This window comes from Juglans microcarpa x Juglans regia, chromosome 6D (genome assembly GCF_004785595.1).
Source record: "Juglans microcarpa x Juglans regia isolate MS1-56 chromosome 6D, Jm3101_v1.0, whole genome shotgun sequence".
Taxonomy (NCBI): Eukaryota; Viridiplantae; Streptophyta; class Magnoliopsida; order Fagales; family Juglandaceae; genus Juglans; species Juglans microcarpa x Juglans regia.
In genome coordinates this window covers 35,198,482-35,211,187 of record NC_054604.1, presented here as the reverse complement: position 1 = coordinate 35,211,187, position 12,706 = coordinate 35,198,482, and the positions used below count along the sequence as shown (strand labels likewise).

Below are 12,706 nucleotides of genomic sequence, written 5' to 3'. Positions count from 1 at the left end.
CACGTTTTATGACTGTAAAAATTATTTTTATTTATTAACAAGTCTCTTTTCGTCCACATTTTCAATAAGAAAAATTATAGATACAACTGCTTGGTGCAACCTACGTGTCCATGTCACCCGTTTTATTTTTCCCTTCCTCTCCCTCTCCATTTCGTTCCCCTTCTCCCCCTCGAAATTTCTTTTGCACGAACAAAACCTTCCAGAGTCTTCAACTTCTTCGCACGTCTCTTCCTCTACCTCAAACTAGAGTCTTCAGCTTTTTCGCACAACAACTCGTCTTCTCCCAGGTAGCAGAACCTGTTTTTCCCACAAACCTAGTCGCACTACATTTCGGCCACAAAACAAAAGTGCATTTTGCTCTCATTCAAACTCATAACAAATCTTCTTCTCGAGGTAGCAGAACTGCATTTCTCCCACAAATCTAGTCACATTGCATTTTGCCTACAAACCCAGCATATTGCATTTCTCTCTCTCTTTCTCTTTCTCAATTCTTTTATTGGACCAAGACTCGAATCTTTTTCATGATGTTGTCTGCAGATCAAGAGTTAAACTCTGAACCTACAAAGATTAAATTAGTTGAAAATCCAATTTTTTCATTTAATAAACCTCTACAATAGATCATAGAATTTAGATGTTTTTACTCTTCCTAAGGGTATGTTGATTGGTTATCTTCCATGTTCCCATTTTTGTCGATTCCTCTCTTCCACATGATTTTATAAGAAATCTTTCAGGTTTAATAGTCACTCAGAACTCTGGTTTGAACTCCTAAATTTGATATGAATAAATCAGGAAGGAGAAAGGAAGGGAGGATGGTTTCCGTCGAAAAAGATTTCCTCCCGTGGGTGAAGCTTGCTTGACTATGGATTCCCCTCCCGTGGGCTCTGCTTTGCTTCAAGGGGATTTCTTTCCCTTCTCGTGGATGAGTGAAGCTTTGTTGAGGCTTCTTTCCTTCCTCCCATGGGTGAATATGTGGAAAACGAAGGGTATTTAATGAAATATGAGAGTAAATTTAAAAATAGAATTACATATATATATTTTTTAAAATCATCTGAGGTGGCAAAAAGATTGCACTGCGGTTTCCCACCGCGATTGTACGTAGCAGCTTTGTTTCAATAAAGCCAACAAAAACCTGAGCATTTTAAACATAACGAATGGTGCAACCGTGCAAATGCCCAACTAGATATATGAAGCTTCACTTGCCTTTGAACTGGACCACAAGGTGTAGAAAAATCATATACCTTACGTATTTCTAGAGTTGTAATAAATACATTCTTTTAAAAGTAATGCTATATATAGTCGTAAAATATATAAGTCTCGCATGCTTTTTTTTTTTTTTTTTAAAGTAAAGTCTGCTATTAAAAAATATATATATTTTTTTATATAAGTTATAGATTTTTTATTTTTTATTTCAAATGAATACAAAACTTAGAGTGTAATCATCATTTTTCTTCATGCATATGAGTTTAGTGCATTTGGGTAGTGAGCTATTTTGAGGTATTTTGTGAATAATAGTGAAAAAATAATGATAAAATAATAATAAAATAATAAATAGTAGTAAGTTATTCTAAGAATATCTCATAAATTAGGAAAACTTATACCTAACATTAGTCCATCTATACTGTTGTGACATATAAATTGAAATATAGAAAAAATTTGGACGCAAAAAAAGAATTATAATAAATGATCCGGTATGATGCCTTTATCATAGAAATCTTTACAAACTAGCCTATCATATTCAGTTACAAATTAATTTGTGTGATTCTACTTATCGATTCTTGTACAAGGAAACATTATCTTCTTACATAGTCAACTTCAATTATTTATTTATTTTTTGTTCATACTTTTGTTTTCTGTTTTGTCGGATTTTCAATTTTAGTAGAGCAAAGGAAAGAAATTTTTGTAGCCACCATTTCTCACGTGGACAATGTTCATCATTTAGATTTGGGAACTGAGGGAACCTGCGTCACGGTGCACCGTAATAGTCTACCTTCTACCGTGCCAACCGGCCTATCTTGAAGCAGAAAAGAAGTCAAATCTAGTGTGGCCTGATATTATACAACGCGATGCACCGAAGTTTTCCCTCTTCCTACATAAACCACTCCCTTCCATCGTTGCAACTCAGAGAACAATTTGTTAGACTAAGCTCGGTGCTTCCCCAACTCATTCTGCTGCTACAGAGTGCAGTCATAGACTCATAGCCATGGCGTCCTTACACTCCATATCTACCCAGAGCGTTCTCCCCCCTTCCAAAATGAAACCAAAATGCGGACCCGTCTCAAAGTCTTCCCAGACCCTAGTTTTAGAGAGAGAGAGCAAAAATAGAGAACGAAGTCGTGGGTACTACGCTCCGCGGTGGAAGAGCTGGACGTGATCCCTGTATAGAGTACAGAAAGTACGGACTATCAAGAAGGCTTGGTGGTGGGCCAGGTAGAGAGAGAAGGCATGTTGGACGCGGAGTTGGTGAGCGGGTTTGGAGCGAATGAGGAGCGAATGAGGGAAGGCTATCGTTAGAAGGGGGATGGAGTTGGGAATAGAGAAAATGAGGATATGGAGTATTAAGATATATACCTCTGTTTTGGACTCTGCTACATGAGGAGAACTTGTCACAAACACATGATGTGCAGCAGAATAGAAAGGAACCGTAGAATACGATGAATTTCTGTTATTCTCTACGGTTACATTTAACAAACTTTTATTCCTTTTTCTCTTGTATATATACACCAGTACATCAATACAGAAAACTACTGAGATGAATTTCACTAATTCATGCTGCGTCTAACATGGCATCAGAGCCAACAGACCACTAGTCATTCCGATTTTGCTTCAATGGCGAACAATCCGCCTACCTCCCATTCCCCTCACTCTTCCGCTACTCCATGCTTTTCTCACATTGTTTCCACCAAACTTTCCACTGATAACTATCTCTTATGGAATGTTCAAGTTTCTGCCTACCTACGTGGACATGATCTGTTCTCTTTCGTTGATGGTTCTTCCAAACCTCCATCGGAATTTCTTCTCGATTTCTCTCAATCTAACCCAAAACCCAACTCTGATTTTCACTCTTGGAGGTGCACCGACCAGCTTGTCCTTAGCATTCTATTATCCTCTCTTTTGGACTCTGTTTTAGGTCATGTTCTCTCCTCCAAAACCGCTCATCAACTATGGACTTCTCTCTCGTCCATGTACTCATCTCAATCCCATGCCAAAGATTTTCAAACTCGTTTCCAACTCACAAATCTGTCCCAAGGTGAACAATCCATTTCCAACTACTTTGGCAGAGTTTGTCTCCTTGCAGACTCTCTTGCCACTTCTAGAAGTCCTTTATCAGATAAAGACCTTCTTACCTATCTGTTAAATGGACTTGGTCCATCGTATGAGTTGTTTGTCACCTTTATCACCACTAGACCCACTCCAATCTCCTCTCATGAACTCTATCAACTTCTTTTAATCCATGAATCTAGACTCACTCATACCAATCGACCCATTTCTTCTTCTCTGGAATCATTAGCAAACTACACTTCAAAAGATCAGCATGGTAGTGGACCCAATTAAGGAGGACGACAAGGGCATAGCAGGGGACGCTACCCTTACAATGGTCGTGGTGGCAGACCTCCCTATCCCTCCAATTCATCTCAGCAATACAATGCTCAACGCCCAACCTGTCAGGTGTGCAACAAGGCTGGACATGTCGCACTTCAATGCCGACATCGATTCAACCACTCGTATCAATATGAAGCTCCCACCAACTTCTCTGCAAATTACACAGCCCAGACTCAACCTTCGGACTCTTTGTGGTATCCAGATCAGTGTTTTGAATTTCGTACCATATCGGCCGGTACGACCAAAATGTTCTGTACTGGCCGTTGGGTCGGTACAGGTATCCTATATGTTTCGTACAGGCCTAAATACCGGCCGGAACCGGTCATTTTGGTCTCAATTTCGGCCTGTACCGGCCGATATTTTGGCCTTCATTTTTTTTTCATTTTTTCAAATTACAAGCTTATTTTTTGACCCCCAATTTAGACTAGGCTATTTATAATTTATATATATGTGTTTATATATAATTTATTCATATATAGACTATTATTTTAGAATTTAATTTATATATATTTATATATATATAATTTATTCATATATTGACTATCCCTAAACGGTACCGGTACTGAAATATTTCGTTCCAGTGCCTTGACCGGTATGGTATTCAAAACATTGATCCAGATTCTGCAGCTACACATCATCTTACAAATGATTTTTCTAACTTGAATCTATCATCTGAAGCATATGTAGGAGGTGAAACCATTAGAGTAGGAGACGACAATGGATTTTCCATCGAAAATTCTGGTGATACTTCTCTTTCTTTAAATTCATCCAACTTTCTTCTCAAAAATATTTTGCATGTTCCTTCCATCACAAAAAAATTTAGTTTCAGTGTTTCAATTCTGTATTGACAACTCATGTTATTTTGAATTTCACTCTACTCATTTCCGTGTAAAGGACAAAGCAATAGAGAAAATCCTCCTCACTGGCCCAACCTGTGATGGACTCTACCATTTTCCTTCTGCTGCATCCACTTCGCCATCTCCATCAACTCATATTGGTGAACGAACCTCCATGGATCAATAGCACTGAAGACTTGGGCACTCCTCCTTAACCTTGGTCTCTAGTGTTCTGCGGTCTAAGCATTTGCCAATATCTCCCATTGACTTCGTTTTCTAGTGCTCCGACTGCCCCTTAGCAAAATGTCATTAGTTTCATTTTCCTTCAAAACGGGCCCATTATACTCAGCCTTTACAATTGTTATGTGCTGACCTATGGGGTCTAGCCCTCTATGTTTCAAGAAATGGCTATAAATATTATCTTTCATTTTTGGGTTCCTTTACACGCTTTACATGGATTTTTCGTATAAAGTTAAAATCGGATGTCCTTCAAATTTTCTCAAATTTTTTACCATTCATTGAAAGATGATTTAATACAAAACTCATTACCTTGCAAATCGATGGGGGAGGTGAATTTAAACCTCTCACCCCTTTATGCAATCAACTCGGTATCACTCACAGATTTTCTTGCCCTCACACTCACCAACAAAATGGTCTCATTGAATGAAAGCATTGTCATATTGTAGAAATGGGCCTTGCTCTCTTAGCCCACTCCTCACTTCCGTTCTCTTATTGGGTTGAGGCTTTTGAAACCGCAGTGTTTCTAATTAATCTCTTACCCACTCCGGTTCTACACAATAAATCATCCTACTCTTTCGTCTATCATCAAGAACCCGACTATAAATTTCTTGAAGTGTTTGGATGTGAATACTGGCCCAACCTTCGACCATATTCCTCTAATAAATTAAATTTCTGGTCCATCTCATGTCTTTTCTTAGGTTAAATCTTTTCCATTGTCCAAAACCCGGTCCAAATCTCTCTCTGAATCATCCCCCTCTCTTACGGTCCTTTTACTAATTCTAACTCCCTCCATTTTAGGCCCACACCCAAGCACGCAAAGCCCACCCGTTATCATCAACAACAACCCAACTACCTCTCCTCCTAACTCCAGCCCAATGAACCCGTAATCTTCATCGTTCCTCTGATATTTCTCCAGAACCTTCCCCTGTTTCGAACAATCCCAATCCGTCTCTTATTCCCCCACGTTCACCTATCATCACTCAGTCCCATACAAATTCTTCACGTCCCAGAAGAATTAATGATGGAACCATACTATATCCTACTTGAAATTGTTTTACTATCTCTGCAGGTGTACCGGATGATCCATCAAGCTTTTCTGAAGCTGTCAAACACAAAGAATGGAAGGAAGCCATGGTCGGGAGCACGATGCTCTCATTCAGAATCACACATGGACCTTGGTACCTCCTGTACCTCACACGAATGTGCTAGGATGCCTTTGGGTTTTTCGCACCAAGACCTGTGCAGATGGTTCTTTTGAGAGATGAAAGGCACGTCTTGTTACCAAGGGTTTTCACCAACAACCAGGTGTTGATTTTCATGACACCTTCAGCCCCGTAGTAAAACCTTCAACCATTCGTTAATTCTATCCATCGTTGTTTCTCGTGGCTGGTTCTTGCATCAAATTGACATTGAAAATGCTTTTCTACATGGTGTGTTCACTGATACTGTCTATATACAGCAACCACAAGGATTTGTAGATCCCTCTAGGCCCTCCCACGTCTGCAAGCTTGAGAAAGCTATCTATGAGCTTAAGCAAGCACCACGAGCGTGGTTTGCTCAGTTAAGTTCGTGGCTCCTCGACTATGGTTTTACCGCTTCTAAGACAGACCCATCATTATTTATTCTCAATCACTATGACAAGTCACTCGGATCATCCCAACCAAATTAATGATTTTCAACTCGATTCTTTTATTAAACAAATTATTTGTGATTATGATCGATTAAAATTATTAAACGTCAACATGAAAGAAAAGTAAACTTCAGTAATTCGTATAAACTCATATAGTTTCATATTTTTATTTTTATAGTTTTATATTTAACTTTACAAAGAGAATATCTTGAGTACTTGAAAAGAAATCATGATTTAGCTACATGGTGTTTAAATCCTTATCTGTCTATGGTTTTATCGATTAATAAAATAAGCAGAAAAGAGAACAATTCAGAGAGATATGCCTCTAGAGTACTATACTGGGATAGGCGGAGATGATAATTTGTCATAAAAAGGTAACATATTAACAAAGAAATATCTTCAATCCTCTGGATAATTACAAAGAAGTTAAAAGTCTAGGACAACACTCTTCAATACCCAATCTTCTCTCTCTCTCTCTCTCTCTCTCTCTCTCTTTCTAAGCTTTTCGGTACATATCGGAAGTTCTGCAACCATCATGCATGGATATATCTGCAACCAAACTATCTATCTCAAGTCAAACCTGAGGAGGATCAACACAAGTTAAGCCACAGACATGTTAGAGAGCCGACTCGGCGTTGGCCGGAAATTCCACCACCGAAGGCTCAACCTACGAGTAGGTGGCGTCAAGGCCCTCCTGACCAAGACCTCTTTGCTCCCGTAACGCCTCCTTGACGTCGTTTCAGGCACCGCGTAACCGTGCCGGGTACACCTGACTGATCCAGGATGGTTGGAACACGTACAACCCGACCGCCCGGCTCTAGGAGATGCTAAGACATAGTTGTTCTTACGTCCCCGATTCCCCGTCACCGTCCTCGCCGGTAGTACTTGTTGTGCCGGAATTTGTGTAGCTTGTTTTTGAGGAGTACTACTCTGCATCTTGTAGAAGAACTAATCGAAGAAGCGGTTTTGATTTGAGCGAGATTTGAGATGAAAATGGTCGGTAATGAAATGCTCGAGTCTCAAGTTTTATGGTGTCGGAATTTATGGTCATTTAAATTGAATGCATATGTCATGAGTGACGAATTTGGAACTTTTGATTGGAAGAACAGGACTTTCTTCGTTGAGAAAAGTTGGGCAAGCTTGGAGTGCTTGACCAGTTCAAAGACTTGGAAAGAAAGGAAGAAAGAAAGATGGTCTTGGAGTCCAATGGCGTTTGAATGTATGGAAGCCGCACTTCCTGACCGGGTCACCATGCAGGCCACTGGGATGTGATTTACGAAAGATCCAAGACATGTCGCTCGATCCCTCTAAATTATAAAACAAAATAAAATGTCTCTCGATCCCTCTAAATTATTTCTCAAACAAAAATTATATTTACAAATCAATTGTGATAACTTACCATCAATGTCATATAATGATTTGATTGCAATAAATTTTTTTAAATTAAATATTCTTATAAATCAAATCATGATACGTCGATAATAGATAAAGTATATTATATTGATTTTTTTTTCTTTAAAAGAGAGACGGTATCTTAATTTTATTAATAACTATCTTTTGTGACATTTTATAATCGGCGTAAGAGTTTTGAGAGTTACATAAATTTCAAAACCAAAACTCTTGTAAAAACCTTTCATTTGAAGAAAAAAAATACTACTTACATTAACTCTTCCAAAGTATCTATAACAGAAATAAAACAAATATACAAAAAAAACTATTTTCATCTAAAATTTGGTAAACTAGATTTATGAATAATACTAAGCTTGAAGCTAGAAGATTAACTAATGCGTCTACCACACCATTACTTTCTCTGTATATATGGCTCACATCAAAACTTATAATCTTGTCAAAGTCAAGTATATCTTTCCAAATATTCAAAATATTTGCACTGACTTTTTTCTATTTCTATACCAATTAATTACCAGCAATGCATCTGATTCAACAATGACAACATAAAAATCAAGCTGGTAACAGAGAGAAAGACCAACTTTAACTGCAAAAATCTCTAAAAAAATATTTGTATCAACCTCTAAATAAACAGATAATCAATCCATGTATAAACTGGACACAAGGATCTCAAATAATACAACTACAGCCAGCAAGCTCCAGGTTGCCCTTTGGGCTTTGAGGCCCCATCAATATTACCCACCGACTTCATAAGTAGATAGCTTGTTAGAACAAGTGTCGATATACCTTCTAAACCGCCACTAGGTTCCGTTTTACAGAAGTGTCAATTTATACCAAAGAAGTTGCAATAACTTATGAACGAAAAATGTAATTATTTCGAAAAAAGGATAAGAATGTGTGGACGTTTATCAAGTAGAGTAGGGATTACTTATAAAAACAAAATCAAGTAGAGTAGGGCTACACAAGGGTGTAGTCCAAGGATATGGGTCTCGAGAACGCCAAATCATCTTTTTATTTATTTTTAAAGATTTTTTTATATCTTTAAATATTTAAAAAAAAAAATTCATAATATCATTAAAAAACACATCTTTAATCACTAAAAAAAAAAAAAAAAAGTGTCCAGACCCATGTCGAGACCCAACTCTTGATAGCTCTATCATTTTCCTTTATGAAGTATTCAAGAACTACATATTGTTAAGATGAAAAACATGACGTTTGTGGCATCGTAAGATGGGACTGTTCAGTTTGTTCAGTTTGTTCCTTTTGTTCCATTGTGCTTGTGTGTATACAGGCGCGTAAATTTTCCAAGCTGGATAAATAAGAAAAACAAAATGAGGAGGCCAATAATTTTATGTGGGCCAGCTATCTAAACCCCCTTTGATATTTACTATTTAAAACAAAAAACAAAAGGGCCCACTTTAGATATCAATGTATCTGCCAAATTGAGCCCATTTGCATCTGCGTTTGTTTTTTTATATAATAACTACTTGTTTTGAAAAGAAAATTCTATACACCATACTATCATTTCACTTTCATTTCATTAAGTATGATGTGACACATTTATTATTATTAAATAATCATTTATTACATGTTTCTTTATCATCTAATGGTAATAAATATGCTACATACCACTTAGTATGATCAAAATATGATGAGAATGTGGTGTATAGTATTACTCGTTTTGGAATAGCCTTAATCTTGTCTATATTTAAAAGGAAAATTCTATACACTATACTATCATCCTACTTTCATCCCATTAAGTATGATATGACACATTTATCACCATTAAATGATCATTTATTGCATGCTTATTTATCATCTAATGGAGATGAATGTGTCGCATACTACTTAGTATGATCAAAATAGGATGAGAGTGTAGTGTATAATATTACTCTATTTAAAATAAGCAATAGTATCAAAGGAAAGATGTTCTAATTGAAGGTGATAACAGTTCTATTCCCAATGCCAATCCATTTCTATAAGTCATAAATTTCTTTTTTTTTTTTTAGAGAAGATGATAGTACGTCAATTTTATTGATACTAATCATAATTAAACTTATCTTTTATATGTAAAAAAAAAAATAATACAATACCCATGAAGTCCTTATTTTTGCAGAATAAATTATGAAGAATTATAAATTCTTAATTCCAAAATATTCTGAACCATGCATACCAAATGCAATTATTGTTGGTATCAACCATCTTGTGTCCAAGAACCTACAAACGTCGATCAGTCCCAAATTGGACTTTTTATGCCACTTGACACTTTATTTTCCGATTAAATTACGCAATATGGATCCCAATTTTTGTTTTAAGCTTTAGTTGGCTATATATATATATAAGAGCTCATCAATGACTCCCTTCTTTTGTGCTGATGAAAATGAAACCTCTATTATCAACAGGTCAGATGACTACTTTGATTTAGCGCTCTCTCTCTCTCTCACACACACACGCAACTGCAACTCAACTTCTTAATTGCTTTTTGATTGTTATGATCAGATGGGCATGAAAGAGATTAAACAGAGAATAGATCAAGGAATTAAGTAGTGCGTCAATTCTAATGTTTGTTTGTACGTGTTTTTTTTTTTTTTTTAATCTCTTAGTGGAGCATACGCGTGTATTTACGTATTCCTACACGTATATATGCAACTTGTATTGGTCGTATCTAAATAGAGAAGAAGGAAAAAAATATATACATCTTTTAATGTGTACCAGTACGCGGATTTTAAGCTTTGAATTAGGATTAATTCGCATAAGCATCATTCTAAAAGTAGATTGAGATAATATCTTGCGCATTATTTTCAATATCGCTTTGATATATAAATCTATTCCGAAATTGAATACATGGAAAGATAAAGATTTATAAAGTTGATTTGTACTCTTTCCTAAGAAAGGAATGCAATTAATGGCTGGCCTATTTAATTGGTATGGTTTTAAGATAATGATTCCTTTAGATGATCGATAGCTGTGAGATTAATGGTCCCATAAAAGTCAGCAAGAAAAGAAAGCCGACCTCTTCCTGTCATTATGTGACACCTCAATGGACATGGAACATACTTAGCTACGTCTTATCAGTGCGATGAAGAAAATGACAACCATTATATATATATACACCCAAATACCCATATATATATATATATGTACGTATGAGTGCGAGACAATATTGCATAAATAGCATAGACAAAAAAGATTCCGATCGAGATTGAATTATCATCAGCTGCATCATGTGGGTACCTTTCATGAAGAGAAGATGCATGTGTATCTATATATACAAGCTCTTTGTAATTGCTTAGAGATTTGGTTAATTAATTTCAGGTTTTTATTTTTTATTTTTTTTGGAGCTAGCGTAAGGCCTAAGCTATATTTAATCCTAATTCATCGTGTTCTTTTGATTGATCATATTTATATATGTGTCATCATGTGTATCTCGGAAGACATGATCATAAGAAGTTTTCATGATTAACCTTATTTTCTCTTGAAAATTTCATCTTAATTCGAAGATATATGACGGCCGTATGTCACACTACCTCTTATAAATTAATGGCTCTTTGTATAAAAACTATATAGAGTGGAGATCAGTACTTTATCAAGGATTAGTTCTTTCTTGACTCCAAACAAAACACTAACTTGACATGTATATTCGATCATATACCGTACGTCTATATCTACGGATTATAATTTTCAAACAAATTAGGATGCGTTTCTTTTGTTTAGCAACACCTACTACTCTCTCCTATGATATAATTAATTCGTTAAATAATATATCCAAATATATTTAAAGTTATTAAATTAAAGATAACCACATAAATAATCATATTAATTTTCTTAGTCATAACACATCATGTACATGTAATTCATTGTTTGTTTTTTAAAGTACTCATGCATTTTTTGTTTTATAACCAATACTATAAGATTAATAAAAAATATTATATATTTTTTTAAAAAAGAAAGTGCAAAGAACATGTAAGTGATCGTTCTTATAAAAAACAATTGGTCATCTCTGATCTCTCTCTTAAGCAATTAGGTTTGCGAGATTTTCCTTGATCACAAACATGAAAACAGATCCCTGATCAGTACCAGGAATATGTTGATGATATTATATGTTACATACAAATTATAATACACACACGTACATACATGATGATTTATATAAACAATTAATTAATCGTTAAGCATGGGATTAAAAGCTATGTGCATCCTTCACATTGGTGAACAAGTTCATTCATATGTATTATCCTTTTCTTACAATTAATCATTGTGATTTAATATATGGCAATCATGTTAATGATTTTTGTGATACTTCTATTTATCATTTTAAATAAATGAATTATTATTTGAGTTGAAATTAGACAGGCTAGTATTAACCATATAGCATTATCATCAGAATATATAGTCCTATCATGCACAAAACTACAAGGGAATATAAATTACAATGCACATGATTCTTCCTTACAAGATTCCCCACAGACCTGGGTGGAAAGAAAGATAAAGATAATGGAAAGAAAAAAGATCTCTTACCTTCTAGGGTTTATCATGCAGTACTACTGGCAGCAAGAACTGGCACATGATATACAGAAGCCAAAAACCAAGCACTGACGTACTATTTTTATGTACAACCACAAAGCTAGCAAAACTTGGCCACAATCCTAGTCAGTGATCACGATCAACACACATTATCATACGTTGATCACAAACCATAATCATTTTATTAATTATCTCTCCACAAAATGCATCATGTACAGCATTATTGAAGTTCTGCAATAGACCGATTGATCTCTCTTTCTCGATCTGATCTCTCTTTAAATATACATATGCAGACATACATACAACAACAGTACCCAAGGATCATATTATTGTAGCCTTTTATTTTTATCTGCATTAAAATTAAGATATATAGCATCTCTTCTTTTTTAATTCTTTGCATCTCTAAATAAAATAACCAACTATATATATTAAGTACATATATATAGAACACGTAGAAACTCTATGCCAA

General features: G+C 35.6%; 1 protein-coding gene across 1 annotated transcript; it reads right to left on the bottom strand.

Annotated features, from left to right (window-relative positions):
• Nucleotides 1-6,688: 6,688 nt before the first annotated feature.
• Nucleotides 6,689-7,485, bottom strand: LOC121268796. The gene has a single exon (XM_041173058.1). It carries the CDS (start codon nt 7,240-7,242, stop codon nt 6,907-6,909), a length of 336 nt encoding a protein of 111 aa, XP_041028992.1. The 5' UTR covers nt 7,243-7,485; the 3' UTR covers nt 6,689-6,906.
• Between the last annotated feature and the right edge of the window lie 5,221 nt (nt 7,486-12,706).

Coding starts and splice junctions, on each gene's coding strand:
- LOC121268796 (XM_041173058.1), bottom strand. CDS start 7,242: ATGCAGAGTAGTACTCCTCAAAAACAAGCTACACAAATTCCGGCACAA.